This window comes from Ochotona curzoniae, unplaced genomic scaffold (genome assembly GCF_017591425.1).
Source record: "Ochotona curzoniae isolate NIBS_2020 unplaced genomic scaffold, NIBS_Ocur_1.0 contig_2723, whole genome shotgun sequence".
Taxonomy (NCBI): domain Eukaryota; kingdom Metazoa; phylum Chordata; class Mammalia; order Lagomorpha; family Ochotonidae; genus Ochotona; species Ochotona curzoniae.
In genome coordinates this window covers 26,007,330-26,029,230 of record NW_024465573.1, presented here as the reverse complement: position 1 = coordinate 26,029,230, position 21,901 = coordinate 26,007,330, and the positions used below count along the sequence as shown (strand labels likewise).

Sequence of the window (21,901 nt, the reverse complement as noted above, 5' to 3'; positions counted from 1 at the left end):
TTTTAGTAGTGAGTTGTGGTTTCTCCTTGTGTATGCTGTAATTAGGGGAGAAAGAAAGAACATGCTTTCCGCTTTTAGATATTCTTGCCTCTGTCCTAGAAAGAAACACTAAATGATTATGTTGTCAGTTGCAAAAGTAGAAGACAACTCCTATGGAACTTTATATTTTTCTATTTTATTTTACTAGGAAATATATGTCAAAAAATGCTACGGTATTTGGGGCAAGGGAGCTCCGGAATTCACCTCATGGCAGGCACTGCGTGGGAAGAGGTCTTGTCCATGCTCCATTCTGGCCAGCTTGCCTGAGCTGTTTCTTGTTTTCTTTCAAGCCCTTTCTTGGACGTTGCCTCCTTCATGAAGCCTGCTCTGATTTACCAGCCCAGGAACCCAATGCTGAGTAGTGTAGCAAGCAAACTTTCCTGAAGGATTGAATCTGGCTGTGCTCATTTCTTGGGAGAGTTTATTTTCCCACAGTTTTCCTTCCCAGGAAAGGGATGACGATGGTGTGTGTCTTCCAGTGTGTTGTTGGAAGACTGGGAAGATCAGTGCGTGGTGTGTCATGATTTATGTTTTTCTTCTTTAACTTGTGAATAAAGGGATGTACTTAGCCTGTTCATCTTCCATTCCCCTGCAGTTTATAGGACATAGTTAGCACTCCATAGGAAGTGAATTAATGAAGTTATGAGTCAAAATAACCACCTTCGCAGCTTTTCAACTGTAACATTAGTGACACCCACCATTTAAAAATTTTTTTTTTTATTAATGACTAAAAATCCTTGTTGAAATGGAGGAATGGTCACATTTTATATTCTTTAATTGTTGAAGATAACATCACATGGTACCCAGGAATTCTATAAATTATAATTCTAGTGGCTGCGTCATTGATGTTAAATATATTATTCTAGTCAGGAGTGTTAGCTGAAAATTTTGTCTTTGGAAATGAACTTTTGGCGAGGGGGAGTATGTTGAAATTCAAGTTTAGGAGGAGACGTGGAGCATGAATTAACAGTTAACTAGGCCTCTGTGGAAATAGACACCATGTTGGAGGTTTGTGTGGTATACCACTGTGTTCCTAGTGTGATGTCCTCATTTTTTTTTAAAGATTTATTTATTGATTGGAAAGTCAGATATACAGAGAGGAGGAGAGAAAGAAAGGAAGCTCTTCCGTCCAATGATTCACTCCCCAACTGGCCACAACAACCAATGCTATGCCGATCCGAAGCCAGGATCCAGGAACTTCTTCTGGGTATCCCACGCAGATGCAGGGTCCCAACGCTTTGGGCCGTCCTCGACTGCTTTCCCAGGCCACAAGCAGGGAGCTGGATGGGAAGTGGAGCTGCCAGGATTAGAACCGGTGCCCATATGGGATGCCTGCACGTTCAAGGCCAGGACTTTAGCCGCTAGGCCATGCTTCGTTAAGTGTGGGACAGTCTGCTTCAGTCATCAGCAGTGGGAATGCCTGCTCTGCGTCAGCCCCTGTGGGGCGGCTGAGCTGTGTGTAGAACCAGCTGGAGAACCATGAAACCCAGGGAGCAGAGACTTTTTTGGAGGATGGGGGAAGGGTGAGAATCAAATGGCATTACGTTATAAAAGATAAAAAACTTACCCAAAATAATAAAACTAGCCCTCAGATTTGTAAGATTGTTGGAGGAAAGTAAAAACGAATAGACAACTTGGGTAGTTTTTTCTTTTTTAGTCTATTGAGAAGTTTGACTGATACAATCGTTTTAGGATTCCCTTCTAAGCCAGGATGTTCATCTTGCAGTGTTTCCACATTAACTTTTCCACTGTTAATCTTTCATTTTAAAGCAATATGATATTACTTTATCTGACCTAAATCAGCCGATGCTTGTTAGCCTGCTGAAAAGCAAGAGAAATGACAGTGCCGAGGCTCGGGTTGTCCACCTGCTCCCGGAGCTCTGCTTTCTGACAGGTAATGTTTATGTCTCTTGGATATCAGCCTTCTGCTCACACTATGGAGTGGTGAGGCCAAGGCTCTCCCAGGGCGTCTATGGGCCCAGTAAGACATTGATTCAGTAACATAGAAACAAGTGGGAGTGTAGATGACCTTGGGGTACTTTTTTTTCTTGTATAGTTCATTCATTGCTTTGATGTAAAATAGGTCACCATATATTGTCCTAAATCTAACTGATAAATTTTTTTTTTAATTTCACTAGTACTGGAAGCAATATGACTGTAATTTTTTTCAAGTATATTATTAAAAATTATGCCAGCTGATCCATAGATTCTTTACAGAAGACCTTCCAGCCTATCACCCTTGCTGTATAATAGCATCTGAATAATTGTCTTGAGTGCCTTTAATAATGTCATTTGACTGTCAGGGACAGGCTAGCAAGAGGAGATTCTATACCTTACACATTCATAAGTATTATGTGCATATTTATTTTGGTCATTAGAAAAATTAGTAGGATGATCCTGGAAGGGACGGATGCCTGTTCCTGGTGATGTCTGATACCGTAGCCCTACCTAGTCCAGTGTGGGCAGTTGTGAGTAGATGAGTCTGTTGGATATTTGCCACGTGACTAGCCTGACTGAGAGGCAGAACAGAGTGTGCTGGAAGGATCATATAAAGACCTGATCCCAGAAGCTTAGCATTAAAAACAAGAAACTACCTGATTAATTTTTATGTTGATTCTATGTTAGATGTATTGTATTAGATAATTTATACTACTCAAAATAATTTTATCTATATTTTTTAGCATAGCCATGAGAAAATTTAAAACCTAAAATGATACCATAACTTCCATTTTTCTCGGACTATCCAGATAGTGAAGCTGATTCATTGACATGGAAACATTTGACCTGTACCTGGGCTGGGGATCACATCGCTCGTGTTCTTTTACCTGTGTTGTTTTTGTTTCCTAGGCCTGAGTGACCAGGCAACCTCTGACTTCCACCTGATGAAGGCTGTGGCCGATGAGACGCGCCTTAATCCTCTGAGCCGACAGCAGCGCCTGGCCAGACTCGCAGACGACATACAGAGGTACTGGGCCGACTTCCTGAAGCCAACTGTGCCTAGCCCGAGGCAGGCGGTGCAGAATTGGGTGGTTCTATAGCGCCTTAGGCCTGAATGAAGAGATGTTGCATTCTTGTTGATTTTGAGTGCACCATTCTTGAATTGTGCTGTCCAGAGCTGGTGGAGGGGGATGTCAGGGATAGTCCTGCTGGTTGGAATAGCATCTCTCTCAGTAAGTCAGTTGTGCTTGCATTTTGAATGCAAGAGAAGGGCTTGATTAAAAACAAAAACAAAAACAAACAAACAAAAGCCACTCAAGCAAGCCAGCCACCCACCCGCCCACTGTATTCCAGGCCCCTCGTAATTGGGGTATAGAATGCTTGGATCTTATTACAATGGCTTCTGCAGCCTGAGCTCCAGAAAATCTTGCCCATCTGTTCTTTCACCATGCAATACCTTTGTGTGCTGTGCATCAGCATGACCCTCAGACTGCTTTTTCTGTCCTCCCTTGGTACAGTTTGCTGTATCATGCACTGCAGAAATTGAGCTTTATCCTGGATCTCCCTACTGATCTCAATCATGGCCTACTGGGCCTTTAAAGTACACCCAGTGACAAATATTGGGATGATTCTTTTCTTTTAAATAATTACTTATTTTTTATTGAAAGTCAGCTAGACAGAGAGGAGGAGAGACTGAGAGGAAGATCTTCTGTCTTCTGATTCACTCCCTAAGTGACCTCAATGGCTGGGGCCGAGCCAATCCAAAGGCAGGAAACAGGAGCCAGGAACCAGGAGCCCGGAGCTCCTTCTGGGTCTCCCACATGGGTGCAGGGTCCCAAGTCTTTGGGCCGTCCTCAATTGCTTTCCCAGGCCACAGGCAGGGAGCTGGATGGGTAGCTGGGCCACCAGGACACAAACCGATGCCCACATGGTATACTGTCGCATGCAAGGTCATTGTACTAGGCCCTACATGTAATTTTTATATCCGTCTTAGCAATAAATACTTTCATTTTCCTACGTTTGCCTTTGAGGAAGCCAACAATTTTAAGGATTTGTTTAATCTTTGTTCAAGGTTATACAGAATTTGGAATTAATCCCACAGTCTTCCTGGTCTAATCAGTATGTCCCACTGGAAGCCATTTCCTTCTCTGCATATCCCAAATGGGCATCATTGTTTCCCAATTCCTTTGAGCAGCAAAGCAACCAGAAGTAGAAGCCAAGAATGTGAAATAAACTAAAAATCAACTCATGAATAATTTATTAAGCTGTATCTTAAATGACTGGTTATTTAGGAAACAAGCACCTTAACGATTTAAACAACTCTGTCCACAGAAACAAAGATGCACGTTTTGAGCTCGAGACCTGGGGGCTGCATTTTGGGGGGCAGGTGTCCCTGACTGGCCGAGTTGTACCTTCAGAAAAAATACTACTGCAAGACAACATAGTAAGTGCTGTGGTTTTCCTTTGAAAAGTCTTTACTTGCTTTTGTGTAAGTCTGATCATTTGCCAGAGTGACTGATGGTTTTGCAATATTTATTTGGTTTCTCTGTGATCGTGTCTCTGTGTTTTCTTGATCCCAAGACTTTAGGTTCCTTCTGATTTTCTCTTCAATCTGGATTTACTGTGTGAACTGAGTGGTACTCAGAAACACGATTTTGGTTATTTAGAAAACTATTTCAAACCATTGCAATCAAACATACCCACCTGTTACTAGCTGTTGTGCTACTCCTGATGTAGCTTAAGGCAGAAACAAAAACAGTTACATGAGGAAATTCTGCTAGCTGGTAAAGGTTGAACGTAATGGACTGCTTCTGATGTAGAGTTGTCAGCTCTGTCTATTACTCTTTCATGATAAAATGCTGGCGAGTCAGCAAAAGGATGAAGCATTTCCCCCGGAACCCGTTTCCAGACGTGGCACCTGGGGAGAGAGGCAGTCTGAGACCTGGAGCAGCAAATCACTTTCACTTCTGAACTTCAGAAGAAATGAACCTGCTCGATGCAAAAACTGTGCAGTGTCTTTATATTTGTCACTTCATCTTGCCTGTTTAGGAATTATCTATTTTTGGGCCCAGCATAGTATTCTAGTGGCTAAAATCTTCTCCTTGCACACACTGGGATCCTACATAGGTGCTAGTTTGTGTCCTGGTGGCTCACTTCCCATCCAGCTTCCTGTTGTGGCCTTGGAAAGTAGTCAAGGATGGCCCAAAGCCTTGGGACCCTGCACCCACATGGGAGACATAGCAGAAGCTCCTGGCTTCTGGCTTCAGATCAGCTCAGCTCCGGCCGTTCCTGCCACTTGGGGAATGAATTAGCGGACAGAAGATCTTCCTCTCTCTCTCTCTCTCTCCTGTTTTCTGTATATCTGAATTTCCAATAAAAATAAATACATCTTTAAAAAATTTTTTATTTTTATTTGAGAGGCAGATAGATACACAGTGCAAAACACACACGCAGAGATGGAAACACAGCGATCTTCCATTCGTTGGTTTATTCTTCAAATTCCTGCAGCAGCTGGGGCTGGATCAGGCTGAGTCAGGAGCCCAGAACCCGGGCTGGGTCTTCCATGTAGGCAGCAAGGACTCAGCTCTTATGCAGTCACCCGTTGCTTGTCAAGGTGTGCCTTAGTGGAAAGTTAGATTGGAAGTAGAAGCGGGACCTGATTCCAGGCGCTCCTGATACAGGAAGAGGCTGTGCTAAGCATGTGTCACAACAACAACTGCCCCTCTCATTTATTTTTGACAGTTTATCCAAATTATAAAACCTTTATTGGTGAGGCTGAGGGAAAAATATTTTTTAAACAAAACAAAAATTTTAAAAGATCGGTTTTAAATCCACACGTGAACCAAAGTGCCAAAAAAAAAAAAAACCACTAAAATTATCTGTCTCATACTTTATAAGTAAAATTTTATTTCCTTTTTTGGGTAGGGCATAATCTCAATAGGAGAAGGAATATTAAAATGAGAAATGGGAGAAATGTGTCCCCTGGAGGGTGGTAGGAAGTCATGGGCTTCTTGGTCAGTTTTAGCCTTTGGAAACTCAGTTCTAAAATGGGGTGTGTTCACAGGCCATAGATGTTCCTGGGTACACTGCCCCTTCTCCTTTCTTGCTGTGAGATGACAGCAGATAAAAATGTTCTGTGAGAGTGCATGGGGACTGTTCTTACTGGCTGAGAAGGACATGAGCAAGCCTTGCTTTCAGACAGAACCACGTGCAGAGGGCCAGCCATCCCCTTCACTCCCAGGCTAAGGTCACTGCTGGAGCCAAGTCCTGGCCTGACTGCTTCAAGTGTTCTGGAGATGACTGGGACCCCAAGTCAGAGTGCATGGCAGAAAGGAGCCTGGGCAGTGTGGTGTTGGGAGACCAGCCCTGTAAACCTGTCGTCACCACCACGTGGCCCATGGACTTCTGTCAACCACAGCTTTCTCAACAGTGAAACAAGGGAACTGGGATGCTTAGTCAGTAATGATGTGCATAGCAATTGCCTGGGGACCTTCCTAATTTGCAGATCCTGGCTCAGTACATGTACTCCAGATTCTATACTTCTAGCAGGCTCTCCAGAGACGGTCCTGCTGTTGGCCTACGAAACAGCAGTTTGAGAAGCAAGAGACATTAAATTGCATTGTGGTCCCTTAACAGTCCTAGCAGCAGATCTTCCTGGCCCCTGCACCAAAGACATTTCATTCTAATTAGGAATGAGCAGAAAGCTGGGGGAGAAATCTTAAGTTTCCCCTTTTTAATTTGAGTTGAGAGTTTGGCTTCTATGTCCTGGCCTCATCTTTACTCCTAGACAGTGCTAGCATAACAACTAGTCCCCATACCCTGGAAGCTCTGTGTGGTTTTATGTGATGACCTAGAGTATCATTGATCATTTCCTGTTTGACATCTCTTAGATGCCTGAAATGAAGAGATCAAATCGGAGAGCTTGCTCAGCTGAGCCATTCATAATAAAAGTCACAGATTGTTTAAGGATAGAAGGAAACCCAAGCAGTCCTTGAATCAGACACCATTCTGCACACTGAGGAGGTTATGAGATCTTAGCCGGGGTTATGCAGCCGGCGTCTGGCAGACCTGGGTGGTGCTTAGGGGCCACAGCTCCTAGAAAACGTGTGGATTCTGGTGATCCGAGCAGTGCCTGTGTGCTGGAAGACTGGGAACAACAACCTGTATTAAGTCCCGTGTGACACATATTGGCTGTTCGCACACTGTCTCTGTTCAATTGCTGTCGGAATAAATTGGTTCATCCTTTCACGATTGTATTTTCCAGTGTCAACCCATGTCTGCTGCCGACTGGTCCAAGGACATGCGGACCTGTAAGCTTCTGAGTGCACAGTCTTTGGAGAGGTGGCTGCTGTTGTGTGGCAGCAGGGCAGAGCACCTGGTCGAGAGCTTCCTGGGCTGCTTGAGAAGAGTCGGAGGTTCCATGGGATTCAGTGTGGGCTACCCCAAAATGTAAGAGCACACAGATTGCTAAGGATGTATTAATGCACTTTAGTTCAAGCTGGGAAGTAATGGCTGGTAGAATGGCAAAAGCTGCTTTAACCAAGTACTGTTTCTTAGTATAAAGTGCTAAGAAAATAGTAGCTGTACAAAGCGATAGGTGTTTGGGCCCGATGTAGTAGCCTAGCTACTAAAGTCCTCGCCTTGCATGCACTGGGATTTCATATGGGCACCGGTTCTAACCCCAGCAGCTCCACTTCCCATCCAGCTCCCTGCCTGTGGCCTGGGAAAGCAGAGGACAGCGCAAAGCCTTAGGACTTTGCACCCGCGTGGGAGACCCAGAAGAAGCTCCTGGCTCCCAGCTTCAGATAGGCTCAGCTCCGGCCATTGCAGCCATGTGGGAAGCGAAACAACAGACAGAAGATCTTCCTCTCTGTCTCTCCTCCTCTCTTCATATCTGACTGTCCGATAAAAATAAAATCAATGTTACAAAAACAAATCGATAGGTTTTCTAATGATTAATTTTTTTGTAAAGTGAAAGCATATTTTATGCAGGTCTTTTTAATTGTCTTCACAGTCTCTCTTAGTCAGTAGTCACACTAGTTGGGGTGTAAGACAGTGAGTGCAAGTACTGCCTTCGCAACTTTCCCTTTCACATTAGTTAACATAAAACTTAAAAGCAGAAAAGCGAAAGCAGAGAAAAATTTTATTCTCTGAAATATTTGACAGATTTTACATTTCAGAATCAGATCTGGAATAAGCTTTTCTGACTCCATTACTGCAGAACAAAATTGATCAAACTAAGAACATTTGCTTATTTGAACACTTGTTGTCTATGTGTGTTAGATACTATACCAGTGCTGTGGCTGGAAGCGTTAGAAATGTAAGGGATACATACCTAGACAGTCACATTCAAAGTCAAACACTCTTTTGCTTTAGAAAAATCATAAATTTAGGCATGCTTTATTTATTGAACTTGCTTTGAGTAGAAAAGAGGAACAGACACGTATTCTTTGTTATATTGGAGGTATAAATGTCCTAATTGGGAAGGTGAGAAGTTATTCTTTAAACACATAGTTACTAATTAATTGTATCTGCCTCATAATCATTGTTGAGAACCATGGTTCTTCCCAGAGTCTCATTTTACACCAGAGAATTCTCTTTCCAAATTTGTTAGCAGATCAAACCTGTTAGCTGACTTGAGTTTCATCTGCTCTAATCTCTTAATCCATAAACTAAGGAAGCAAGAAAAGATCATGGAAGAAGCCACTTTGCTCAGACCGTGGGTAGGAAGTCTCAGGCCTGTACAACATGAATGCTTTGAAAAAGTCTGTGCCGTGTTCTATCCTTGGCCTCATTAGAAAACCTGTATTTTAGTCCATCCTTTTTATTTCCTGTGAAGTATCTATTTACTTATTAGATTTATGTGCATAATCTTTTTCAATTGAAACATTGGCTGATGATCTTAGAAAAAATGGATAGTTAGAGCGCTTGAATCCACATGCAAAAATTTGTACTGGTAAAGTTAACTCCATGCAGTGGAGTGGTTAGTGGTTAGCTGTTAGTGGTTCTGCCACCTGCTGGGCACATTTTTAAAGGCCATGAGCTTTGGAATACATGTAAAAGGCTAGTTCTAGGTAAAGAAACTACTTATAAACTCTTGCGTGTAGAAGCTACTTCTGCAGCCTCTGGTCCCTAGCATAATATAAGTATAGATTAAATGATTGATTAATGGCAGATGAATTAAGGATGGGAATTCCAGATGCTGAACATGCCAATGCACTAAGGAAAGCATAAACCTTTTTGTCTGAATCATGAGGACTAATTGACTGTCTCAGTCTCATTAACCTAATTCCTGAAATGTCTGTTTTAAAATCTCCAAAGAGATTAAATATTCAATGCATCTCAGTCCTAGTTTATCTTGAAACCTGTTTCAGACCAGATATTATATGATTTGTAGTTCCAAAGTTCTTTATCAAGACCTTTTTGAATAGCAGAGTTATTAAGTTCAAAGAATCTGCGCAAGTGAGAAACTTTGCCTTGCTACCCTTCTACCTGTTACAGTAGTAAATACGATTATTGAATTTTTTTCTGGCTTGTGTTATAATAGGAGAAGCAGTGTTAGACTCAGAAGGTTTTTACTTCAAGATTTTTTTTTTCCTAAAAGGACTTGTTCTCTTAAAATCAACTTTTAGTATCTGTAACGAGGTTTGATTGTGTACCACTAAGAAAGCTTCAAAATTTATGTTTTTTTTATGCAGCATAAAACTACAAGAAAATCCAGCTGCATTCCTGAGAGCGATACAACAACACATGGGTCCCGATATTCAGCTGGTAAGTATGGAATACTTTGGTTATTTGATGTGTAATTCTTTTTTTTTAAAGGACTTATTTTATTTTTATTGGAAAGTCAGATATAAAAGAGAGAAGGAGAGACAAAGAAGATCTTCCGTCTGATGATTCACTCCCCAAGTGAGCGCAATGGCTGGAGCTGAGCCAATCCAAGGCCAGGAGCCCGGAGTTTCTTCCAGGTCTCCCACACGGTGCAGGGTCCCAAGGCTTTGGGCCGTTGTCGACTACTTTCCCAGGCCACAAGCAGGAAGCTGGATGGGAAGTGGGACACGAACTGTCACCCAAATGGGATCCCGGTGCATGCAAGGCGAGAACTTTAGCTGCTAGGCCACCGCGCCAGGCCTTGATGTGTAATTCTTTCTTTAGCTTTGTGACTCCTACAGTCTTAAAACAAGAGGCCTGAGCAAGCTGTCCCATGTTATATTTGCAGATTGCTGTGCACCCATGCAAATCTCAGATTTTAAATCATTGTTTTATTTCCCTTTCATATTGCTAACATTGTTTTCTAGAATACTTGTTTCTACCCTCACATGTTTTCAAACTTCTTTTGGGTCATCTCTGACTTAAAACTTAGGAAAATTGACTCTCCTCTCATCCCGTAAGTGTTGGGTCACACACGCTTCTCCTGGCATTTCAGCGGCTTCTCAGAGGGTTCAGGCTTTGGCCAGTCACCCATAGCCACAGTTCTTGCTTCCTCTGACTTCTTCCCACATTCTGTGGGTTTCATTCCTTATCAGCACTACTTCTACACTTCGCTGCCCCCATTTTGCAGTTTCATGGTGTGTGTGTGTGTTTCAGCGTGTGTGTATGTGTGTGTAACTGATTTTGCAGACCACTTGGAGGCAGGGTGTGTTATATCACATTACAACGTAAGAGATATCCCCGTTCTGAAAAATTTTTTTAAAAAATCTCTCAACCATTTGTGTTCCCTCTAATTTTTTCTGTTCTCCCAGGTCATAGCATCTCCAACCCATTGCAGTGATGGTTGCCCGAGAGGTGGTCCCCTAATTCTGTCATTCCTTCTTCATTTGTTAGGGACCATAGGAAGACTCTCTTCTCCCTCTTTTTCTTTCTTTTTTGCCAGTTAGAGTCCATTCTGGCTGGCTCTGTGTCTTCTTCAGATGGCCTCATCTTTCTTGAAACACATCCTTATCTTCTGGCATCTTGTAGTTTCCATCCCTGATATCAGGTATTTCTCCAAGGAGCCTTGTTTCCTTTGGGTAGCAGGTAGCATTTGGAAACCAACACAGGGGCCCCAGTGTTCCTGTGTGCTGCTGTGGATGTTGCTGTTCTTGGGTCTTCCCATGCGCAAAGGCAGGAAACACTTGTGTGAGGTGTGGTGTGTATTTTTAAAACTATGTATGCACACATGAACTATATATATGTATGCATATATATACATATATGTATGTATATATATAAATGTGTATACACACAGATATTTGATCCATCACTGTAGAAGAGCATTTTTTTCCTTCTTTGTGTCTTCCTTGTCTGGTAGTGAGAAACATGGCTCCAGGAGTTTTCATTCACTTGCCTGCTTTTCCATTCCCTGGCATATAACCAGCCATCTGTAAATCTGTAAATCATCATCTGTAAATCCCATCTCCCCAGGCCCTGTTCTACCACCTTCTTTGTTTATACCCAAACAGGAAGGAAAGAAGGAAGGAAGGAGGAAGGAAGGAAGGAGAGAAGGAAGGAAGGAGAGAAGGAAGGAAGGAGAGAAGAAAGGGAGCAAGGAAGGAAGGGAGGGAGCAAGGGGGAAGGAAGGAGAGAGGGAAAGAGGGAAGAAGGAGGAAGAGAGGGAAGGAGACCTGTAAGAGTTGTGCTGACAATTTAAAATTATTTCCCATCTTATATTATTAATTGTAAATAATTTCAGTCTTTGGCATTAGGATTCTAAACAATTTGAGAGGTGAAAACCTGATTTTTTGTGGGCCCGGTGCGGTGGCACAGTGGTTAGGGTCCTCACCTTGCACGCCCGGGATCCCATATGGGCGCCGGTTCTATCCCGGCAGCCCCACTTCCCTTCCAGCTCTCTGCCTGTGGCCTGGGAAAGCAGTCCAGGACGGCCAAGGCTTTGGGACCCTGCACGCGACACACGAGATCCGGAAGAGGCTCCTGGCTTTGGATCGGCATAGTATCGACCTGTTGCGCTCACTTGGGGAGTGAATCATCGGACGGAAGATCTTCCTCTCTGTCTCTCCTCTCTGTATATCCGCCTTTCCAATAAAAATAAAATAAAATAAAATAAAATAAAATAAAATAAAATAAAATAAAATAAAATAAAATAAAATGAAATGAAATGAAATAAAATATAAAATAAATCTTTTAAAAAAACAAACCTGATTTTCTTCTAATCAGGACAATGCTTACAGTTTCTGTGATTTGGGGGTTTAAAGATACAGGATAAATCCAAGAAGGAGATGGGAGGGAAGCCAGGAGAAGCCCTTTGGTATGAGATACACTTGACAAGAAGTAGGGCAAGTGGCAGAGGGGGTGGAATTGAATATAGCAGAGGACTCAGACCTTCTTTATTCTTATTTTTCCTTCTCCTGTATCCCTTATCTTAACTACCAGTAAAAGACAAAACATTTTTGTTAGTCTCTTTCATTTTGATGATCATAGTGTCTGCTGGAACAAGCATAGCAGCTTAAGGTAACTCTCCACTTAGCTGATCTGGGAGTGGTGGGGAGGGATCTGTGCGACTGTGTGTGTCGGGGCGTGGGGGGAGGTTGGCGAAAGAGCTGGCGGGAAGGGATTGGGAGGGCGTGAACAGAAGGAAATCTGTGACCTGGGAAAGAAGCAGAGGCAAGGGAGACACGTGTGATTGGAGGGAGGCTTTGCAGAGTGGCTGGAGAAGTGGTGCTTGTGAATTTGCCAGGGGTGTGGAGGCCATTTCAGAGGACCGTACTCGGGGTAATATTTACTTCTTAGAAACGTTAGGGCAGAAGAAATCTGGAGAATCCATGTACCTGTGATTTTCAAAAGGCCACTTGGAAGCATTAGTAAATGAACTTCTATCCTCTGATTTTTTTTTTTTTTTTTTTTTGCTCTTAGGTAATGTGCATCCTGCCTTCAAATCAGAAGAACTTCTATGATTCCATTAAAAAATATTTGAACACAGACTGTCCTGTCCCAAGCCAATGTGTGCTTGTTCGGACCTTGAATAAGCAAGGCATGATGATGAGTATCGCCACCAAGATTGCCCTGCAAATGACCTGTAAACTCGGAGGAGAGCTGTGGGCCGTGGAGATACCTGTGAGAGCGCCAGTTCTTTCTCCTTGGAGTAATCAATCAGACTGTGACGTTCGAATAGGGGGCAGTATCAGATGATCCCAGCATTCTGTGGCCTGGGACGGCATTACACAAGCTGCCGTGTCCAGAGGGAGGGGAGGCTTAGCCTCCTCCAAGGCCTTCAGTTAGGTTGCCAGCATTTCGTGACAGTCTGGTTAGCCATGGATGCTCCAACTACTATGTATACACACACACACACAGATTTATTTGAAAAGCAGAGTGACAGGGAGCTCTTCCGCCTGCTGGCTCACAGTACTTGGTCATCTGCTGCTGATCTCATAGGTGCATTTGTAGGAAACTGGATCAGAAGTGGAGCAGCCAGGACTCAAACTGGTGCTCATGTGGGAGATGTGGGTGTCCACAGTCTGTGGCTTAATCCACTGCATGCCAAGGCTGGTTCCCCACCTCCACCCCAGCATATGTTTTAAGACCTGTGTTCCTTGGCTTCTACATTAACTGGTTTTCCTCTCAGAGCCACCTCCCGTGGCTGGGGTTCCACCAGAGCTGGGGAAACTGGTGGAATTCAACATCAGAACTGTAAAGGGAGCTGAGCAAATCCTCTCTGTTTTCTGAGTGGTGACTACTAGGAAAGGCAGTGAGGAGAACCAGGAACGAGGGAAGGCTGCCGTTTCCTCGCCTTTCTATAACCAAGATGAGCATGGCTACCCTACTGTGCCCCCTGGACATGCCAAGGGAGCCTTCCTTGGGGACAGGAAGAACCTGGAGTGGAATTCCTCTGCAGATCGCTCAAGACACGGGTGCATGATGGCTACTGCCCTAGAATCCCTATAGCCTCGGGTGTCCCTAGCTCACCTACGTAGGGCGAATGCTGTGGTGAACGAGAGTTCTTGAGGGAAGACAGGTGTCTTGAAGCACAGGAGGGGCTGTATTCCTCCATCTCTTAAATGTCTCTCTCCCTCATCTCTGGTTTAGTAATCAGCCTCAGATGGATCTTGATCTCCCTGGCACAAAGTTTAACTAATTTAGGAACTGGAGGCAGTTTTGCAAAAAACATACTAATGATTGTTTGGGGGAAGTGATTCTTCATACCTGTTAAAGCATGCACATTTCATTTTGTAGTTGAAGTCCTTGATGGTGGTCGGTATCGATGTCTGTAAAGACGCATTCAGCAAGAACATGGCAGTGGTTGGATTTGTGGCCAGTGTTAATCCTCAGATTACCAGGTACTGTCACATCTACCCCATCCTAGTCTTTACTCAGGTTTTTATGTTTAGCTAAAAGACCTAACAGCAAGGAATAATTCTGTATTATTCACTCACTTTGAACACCCAAAGTTTGATCACAAATTACGCTGCTACTTGAAAAGGTGATTTGAGAAACTGAGGCAAAATGTAGCATCATTAAAAATATTTATTTTCAAAAATTTTTCTAGGGCAAGATATTTCTTATGAATTCAGACATACTCCCTAAATGAACTTTTGACACATTTGATACAAATAAATGTTTGATACGTGCTCCTTATTGTTATTAACACTCGTAGTCACGTGATATAATTGTTATTCAAGAATGATGCTTTATTGGCTGACAATTTTCTTTAAATTGTAGCTCTTAGAATTGTTTTAGCATTTGTAACAAACTGATGGTTTTTTTGTATATATATATTTTTTTATTAATTACATTGCATTATGTGACACAGTTTCATAGGCTCTGGGATTCCCCCAACCCCTCCCCATACCCTCCCCCTGTGGCGGATTCCTCCACCTTGTTGCTGTTGCTGTATTACATTTCAAATTCAGTCAAGATTCTTTCATTGCAAGTGTGTACCAAGCATAGAGTCCAGCATCTTATTGTCCAGATAAATTCAACGGTTTCTTGGGGAGACCATCTCTGGTCTGAAGGCAGAGCTGGCAGAATATCATCCCAATCAATTTAAAGCCCTGACGTAACAAACGGATGGGTTTTGAAGCTGTAGAAACTGCTAGCTTACGCTATTTGATGTCCTCAGGTAAATTTGTGGTCAGGCAACCATGAGGGAGTGTGGGAGACACGACAGGTGGTATCAGATTTGCATACCTATAGGTTCTCCCAGGTTGTATGGGATTCCTGCTGTGTGTGTCACTTCATTAATCAGCTTGATAAAGGACTGCCCCATCCCCCATTTATACATCTAGAATTTATTTGTATGTGAGAAATGAGAGTAGATATGTGTCTTAGAATTTTCCCAAGTGATTGCCATTTAGGGGGAATTCCCAATTTTTTTCTCTAGCACTATGGAAGTGTAAATGACAAAAATTGTATATTTAAAGTTTGCAACATGATGTTTTGATACATGTATGCATTAACTCACACAGGATTTTTGTGGTGACAAGGATTAAAAATCTGATCTAGCAAACTTGAAATTTACAATACATCGCAATTGATTATAGCCAACATGTGCCATACATCAGCTGTTCAGAACTTATTCTCTTACAACTGGAAGTGTGTACCAGTGTCTCGTTTCCCTATCCTCGGATCCCTGAAGCCACCCTTCTGCTCGGTTTCTGTTGAGTTCTGATATTGTTAGATTCCACATATCAGTGACATCATACTGCTTTTGATTACTTTTGTCCTTTGCTTATTTTAGGTGGTTTTCGCGCTGCATCCTTCAGAGAACAACAACCGATATTGCAGATTGCTTAAAAGTTTTCATGACTGGTACTAAAGATAAAGTGCTATGGGTGGGCTCCAAGGATGTTCCTTTGTACTTAAGTTCCCATGCTTGTCGTAGTCCAGATAGGTGAAAGCAAACTTCCTGAGCATGCCTGCGTCCACTCTACCCAGTTGGAGATTCTCAGTGTTGTGTGGTGGCTCGGGAGAATGGGCTGTGTAATATTTATGTTCATCTGTGTGGGTTAAACAGAAAGGGAAGAGGAGAGAAAGTCAACAGTTGGTGGTCCTGACAAGCATTGAAAGTACCAAGAAACCAACCCTGGAGGAACTGGGTTGTAACAAAACAGTGTTAAGTCTCAGCATGAGAGAAAGACTTTGGAGTGGAGAATGTAAGACAGAGAGAAGATGTGGGCGGCAAATGCAGTGGGAAGAAGGAGCCAGTGTCTACCCCCTCACTTGCTCTGGCCTGGGTCTGCCTTCCCTCTTTGCTAGCAGCGTGGCTTCAATGAATTCCTCCATCTCCCGTTAAGTATTTTTATCTGTACACTTTGGGAGGTTGTAATTTTTACTTTCTGAAAGAGTGAGTGAAGTAGGATGTGTTGGTAATGGTCTTACAGGTATGATTATTTTCTATCAGACTGAAATGAATTTTCTCAACATTCAACCTTGCTAATGCAGTTGTGCAATAGATAGATTTTTTGTGTGTCCTACCGATTCCCTTCACTGCAAAACCTGTCATTTTTGCAGCAGTTGTTATTAAAAGGCTCTGCCGGGTGGGCGTTGCTGTGTGGTCTCTGCTCCTAGACAGTTTTTGGTTGGAGTGGGTGGAAATGTTTTCAGACTTGACGTTGCCGGGGGGGAGTTAGAGTCTGAATGGATGAATAAGGATCAAGGAACGTTTGCAGAAGAACAGCCGACTTGTTTTCTTGCTTTTGTATTTATTCTCATTAGAGAAGAAAGTGACATAATTTTATCTAAACTATATTTAGAGAGGATTTTAAAGACTTGAGGAAAATTAATTAGTATAATCTGATTTCAGGCATTTTGTGTCTGTTGCTGAAATTAAATTTTAATTTCTTTTTTGAATATTAAATTATACTTGGAGAGGTAAAGTAAATGAATATTTTATGTCACAGGAACCATTCTGAGTTCTTAAATAGCAGTGATGAAGGAATGCTTCCAGAAGTAATCCCTATTTGTGTTATCACAAATATGACCCAAATGAGGAATCACTCTGTGTTATCACGGCCTGAAATCGCAGTGTTATCTAGGCGCTGGCATCTATGGGAATGTCATTTTCTGTTGGCATTGAGCAAGTTGCTCTTTTCTTACTAACACAACATTTTGCAGGCGCTCTCAACAAGTGGTACAAGTGCAACCACAGCTTGCCAGCACGGGTAATTGTGTACCGTGATGGGGTAGGAGATGGCCAGCTCAAAGCCGTTAGTGGCTATGAAGTTCCACAGCTGCTGAGTACGCTCACAGAATCCAACTCAAACGCCAGGTATTAAATTACAATTCTATGTGCTGCTCACCCAGTAACGATACATTTACCTGTAATTGTAATGCCTATTTTGTATGCAGTTAAGTTTTGTACCGAAAGGTAGTTAGAATGCCTAGCATAAATAGCTTGGGAGCTGGCAGTGCTGAGGACCCTGGGTGGGGACACAGATGAAGTCAGGTAACCTGGAGAGCAGAAAGTCTGTAGGAGTGCTGGCAAATGAAGATGCTTTATACGTATTAACAGTCCATGAGAAAGCCGGCTCTGGCTTCCAACTGGGGTCTCAGACACACAGTGCTGTCACCTGTCAGTTGGAGGCACTATGATGTGTGAGGGACCGCAGGAGATGCCGAAAGGCAACTGAGCACCCTGAAAGCCGAGCTGCTATGGAAATCAGATCATGGGAAGTCCCACGCAAACTGCTAGATTTTTAGATTCTGGCATTTCGGTACAAAATTTTCTCCAGTAATTGTGCAAAGAAGCACGTATGAAAAAAAATGGAGAGGATAGTAATCTTATATTAGCTTCCTGAAATATTTGGAAACATCTTATTTCTGAGTACAGAGCTCTGTCTGTAGAGTTACATGGTCATTCTCTTAGTCAACCATTGTGTTACCACTTGGTCATTCACCCTTTGGCCAGAATGTGTTAGATCCAGCCACCTGTCTGTGTGTCCATTCATCCTTCTGTCCATCCACCAGCCCACCCACTCAGGTATTAGATTCTCCCAATTTAAATCATTTGAGAGGTCAGAGGAACTTATGGTTCTTCTTTTGCTACACAGAAATAATTTCCAGAGGAAGAATAAAGCTGAAAAATAGTGTGATTTTTCCTAATGGTAAAAAATCAACCAACCAAACAAACAAAAAAATACATGTCTTTATGAGTTACTTTGGAAACTCATCCCTCAGAAGTGTGAAATGAAGTTAATTGTCTATTAATCATTTCCTTCTGCTCCCTTTACATGATAAAAGCTAAACAGAGGACTTGGCTTCACACAGTTTTGCAACATGTGAAGACAGTCACTGACTTTAAAAAAAAATAGCAAAGGTGAAATTGTCAGTGGTTTTTAATCTTTCACGATTACAAAAATATGGGCTGTTAATATTTCTTTTTAAAAATCATCAGCAATGGGGCCCGGCGTGGTGGTGCAGTGTTTAAGGTCCTTGCCTTGCATGCCTGGGATCCCATATGGGCGCCGATTCTATCCCGGCAGCCCTGCTTCCCTTCTAGCCCCCTGCCTGTGGCCCGGGAAAGCAGTCGAGGATGCCCCAAAGCCTTGGGACCCTGCACCCACGTGGGAGCCCCAGAAGAGGCTCCTCGCTTCGGACCGGCATAGCATCGGCCGTTGTGCTCACTTGGGGAGTGAATCATCAGACGGAAGAGCTTCCTCTCTGTCTCTCCTCTCTGTATATCCGCCTTTCCAATAAAACATAATAAAAAATAAATCTTAAAAAAAAAATCATCAGCAGTAAAGAACCACAGAGTGGCCTGGGTCGGCTGTAGTTCCCTCGTTATTGTGTGTTGCTCTGGCCCAATGCTGCAGGCTGTCGGTGATCGTGGTCAGGAAGAGGTGCATGCCACGCTTCTTCACAGAAATGAACCGGACTCTGCAGAACCCCCCGCTGGGCACTGTTGTGGACTCAGAAGCAACACATCCTGAATGGCAAGTACTAGAAATCCATTCTGGCCTGCCGTCATTGTGCTCTGTTTAGGTTTGGGTTTAACTGTGTTGGTTTTCCCCTGCCACATGCATTCCACTTGCCCCTCAGGTATGACTTTTACTTGATCAGCCAGACTGCCTGGCGAGGAACTGTTAATCCCACCTACTACAATGTCATCTATGATGACAACGGCTTGAAACCTGACCACATGCAGAGACTGACATTCAAAATGTGCCACCTCTACTACAATTGGCAGGTGAGTCAAAGCTGTTTCCTTATGCAAGTATGATATTCAAGATTGCTACCTGGGAGTTGTCACCTAATTCAATTTGTGCACAGCACAATACCTGACTCCCTAATTCCACAGTGGGAGGAACTCTGACACAGAAACGGAGTAATGATAATGAATTTAATAGGCAATTTTTGTAGTTCCTGCAGGACTTCATTATATACATTCTTTTAGGGAACCTTGGGAGAAAATTAGAGCTCTAGTTCCATGTTACAGACGAGGACATTGGAGCCAATATGGATGTTGGCGAAGTGTTAACTGACCTGAGTCTGCTCTTGTGCCGCACACACATTAGTCCAGGAGCTGCTCTCAAATCCAAGGCCAAGGTTTGCTGTGAGCCTCTGGAATGAAGACAAGGTCACAGATAACCTAGATTAACCCCAGTGTGATGGCTCCCCAGTTTTCAGCACCAGGAGCCAGATTAACCATCACTCCATCCTGCCCAGTGAGTTCCCATTAGATGAGGAGTGTCTTTGCTGATTGGCTTTAGTTTTTACTTACTTAAAATCATTCTATTGCCCATGTAACCAGTCCAAAAAAAAAAAAAAAACTCAGTATAAAACCACTTTGAAGAGCAAATTTTCCTCTTAAGTATTATCAATAATTATTACCAATTATTACTTCTTCCTCCTCAGGGCGTAATCAGCATCCCAGCTCCTTGCCAGTATGCACACAAACTTACCTTCCTGGTGGCACAAAGCATTCATAAAGAGCCCAATTTGGAATTAGCCAGTTCTCTCTTCTACCTGTGATGATGTGAGCCATGGGCATCATTTGATGGAGAATCCGAGGGGTGGATCTGTGTGCTTTGTATGAATCTGCTGTAAACCTGGGGCTGTACGTGGGCAGAGGCAGTGAGTTGTCCAAAAAGCTTAACTTGAAGCGGAGCATGAGAAATGGATGTTACTTTAGTGTATGTGCTGCCAAAGTGAGCAGAAACATACGTTAAGTAGTTGCATGGTTGAAGTAAATTCTTGTTTTTGGTAGATGGGATTAAACTTTACCACCACCTGTAAAGCATTGCATAATGTTGAGTATCTTTTAGGAAAATGAATGCCCACTGTTTAGATAGAAGATAAACAGAATTTAATTCCCACCCTGTTGAAGAGATTTGCTTAAAGAGTATGATAGCGCATTTTGTAAAATAGTTTATTTGTTGGAAAATTAAAAAAAAAGCCAGAACACCACATTTGTGTTATTTGCATTTGCATTTATATTACGTGTGAACAATGTTGTTTTCAACATAGACTCACCAAGTCACACATCACCCTCAGTCTTTGAGGTACACGAGTCAGATCATCAAAAGGTGCGTGAAAAATGAACCATGAGAAAGTTACACATGGATTTCAGCATTCCTTGGCACAAAGACACATATTTTACTTCTAATTTTCAAGAACTGTTGGAAGTATGTTCTAGTTTCTGAAACTGTCCGTAACACCTTGTTCTGTTGACCTTGACTCTCAGTGATAACCTTGCTTGCTTCTCGCTGAGACAGAGAAGCCATCAGGAATGAACTTGCACAGGTTCTTGTTACATCTGCAGATTTCCTCTCTGGAATCAGCACCGTGTATTTGTTCTTCCAGAAAAAACATCTCCAAAGACAAGCCTGTGCTTAATGTCTTCTGAGTAGAGTTTGACCTCAACCACCACATTGAAACTGCTTCACTCGGGAGCACCAATCACCTCGGCTGTGCTGATTCCAGTAGTCAACTCCTGCTTCTCATGCTAAACACAACATTTGACCATTTTGCCATTTTTCTCCACCTCAGATGCTATTTATTTGACCTCTGGGATAACACATTCTCCTAGTTTCTCTCCTACGGTGTTGGTCACTCATTCCCAGCCTCCTTTTCCACATTGAACTGTCCCAGGAAGGAGAGTACAGTGATATGTAAAGAGTGTTATCATGCAGAGAATTCAGAGTTCTAAATCCTACTTGAAGGGGAAAGGTCCTGTGGAAGGCTACAGTGAAGTGTGTTGGGGAGAGCGGTAGGTGCTGAGGGACAAGGAGAAGCAGACTGCAGGAGGGACCTAACGCAGAGGGAATAGGTGAGAATAAAGTGCACTGAAGTGGGGGTGGTGCTGTGGCTCAACAGGCTAATCTTCCACCTGCTAATGCCAGGATACCATATGGGCACTGTTTCATGTGCTGACTGCTTCACTTCCCGTCCAGCTCCCTGCTTGTGACCTGGGAAAACAGTGGAAGATGACGCAAGCCCTTGGACCTCTCTACCAATGTAGGAGGCCCAAAAGAAGCTCCTGACTCCTGGCCTTGGATCAACACAGCTCAGGCTGTTATAGCTATTTAGGAAGTGAGCCAACAGATGGAAGAATGCACAAAGAGTGCCCTGAAAACACTTGTTTTCTATTTGAGAATTTTGTCCAGATGTGATGGAAATGCACCCAGCCAGAGTCTGTTCCTGCAATCATGATAACCCTTAACATACATAACATTAAGCATTTTACATGTGTATCTAATTTTCATGGTGAGCATGTTACAGATAAAACAGGATTACAGCTGCCATGTCAGTTACATTGTCTAGCTTTAAAATATACTATGAAGCTTTAGTAATTGAAACAACATAGTATTGGCATAAAAGCAAATACATAGATCATTTAAGGAAACCTACACTACCAGAATGCAGTAGACACCATTGACTTAAGTGTTATGAATACGCTTTGGTGAAAGGACCATCTTTTCAGTAAATGGTGCTGAGAGTTGGATATCTGTATGCAGAAGTATAAACTAGATTCCTATCCTATGATACACAAAAT

General features: G+C 42.8%; 1 protein-coding gene across 1 annotated transcript in view; it reads left to right on the top strand.

Annotated features, from left to right (window-relative positions):
- Window positions 1-20,202, top strand: part of PIWIL4 (piwi like RNA-mediated gene silencing 4) — a 38,244-nt gene extending 18,042 nt beyond the window's left edge. The window contains exons 7-18 of the mRNA XM_040977300.1: window positions 1,810-1,933; window positions 2,887-3,004; window positions 4,309-4,420; window positions 7,241-7,425; window positions 9,675-9,747; window positions 12,826-13,026; window positions 14,143-14,246; window positions 15,647-15,717; window positions 17,023-17,176; window positions 18,711-18,839; window positions 18,946-19,093; window positions 19,762-20,202. Coding sequence (XP_040833234.1) covers window positions 1,810-1,933; window positions 2,887-3,004; window positions 4,309-4,420; window positions 7,241-7,425; window positions 9,675-9,747; window positions 12,826-13,026; window positions 14,143-14,246; window positions 15,647-15,717; window positions 17,023-17,176; window positions 18,711-18,839; window positions 18,946-19,093; window positions 19,762-19,878 — 1,536 coding nt within the window. The 3' untranslated portion in view covers window positions 19,879-20,202. The remainder of the gene's footprint in view (window positions 1-1,809; window positions 1,934-2,886; window positions 3,005-4,308; window positions 4,421-7,240; window positions 7,426-9,674; window positions 9,748-12,825; window positions 13,027-14,142; window positions 14,247-15,646; window positions 15,718-17,022; window positions 17,177-18,710; window positions 18,840-18,945; window positions 19,094-19,761) is intronic.
- Window positions 20,203-21,901: the final 1,699 nt, after the last annotated feature.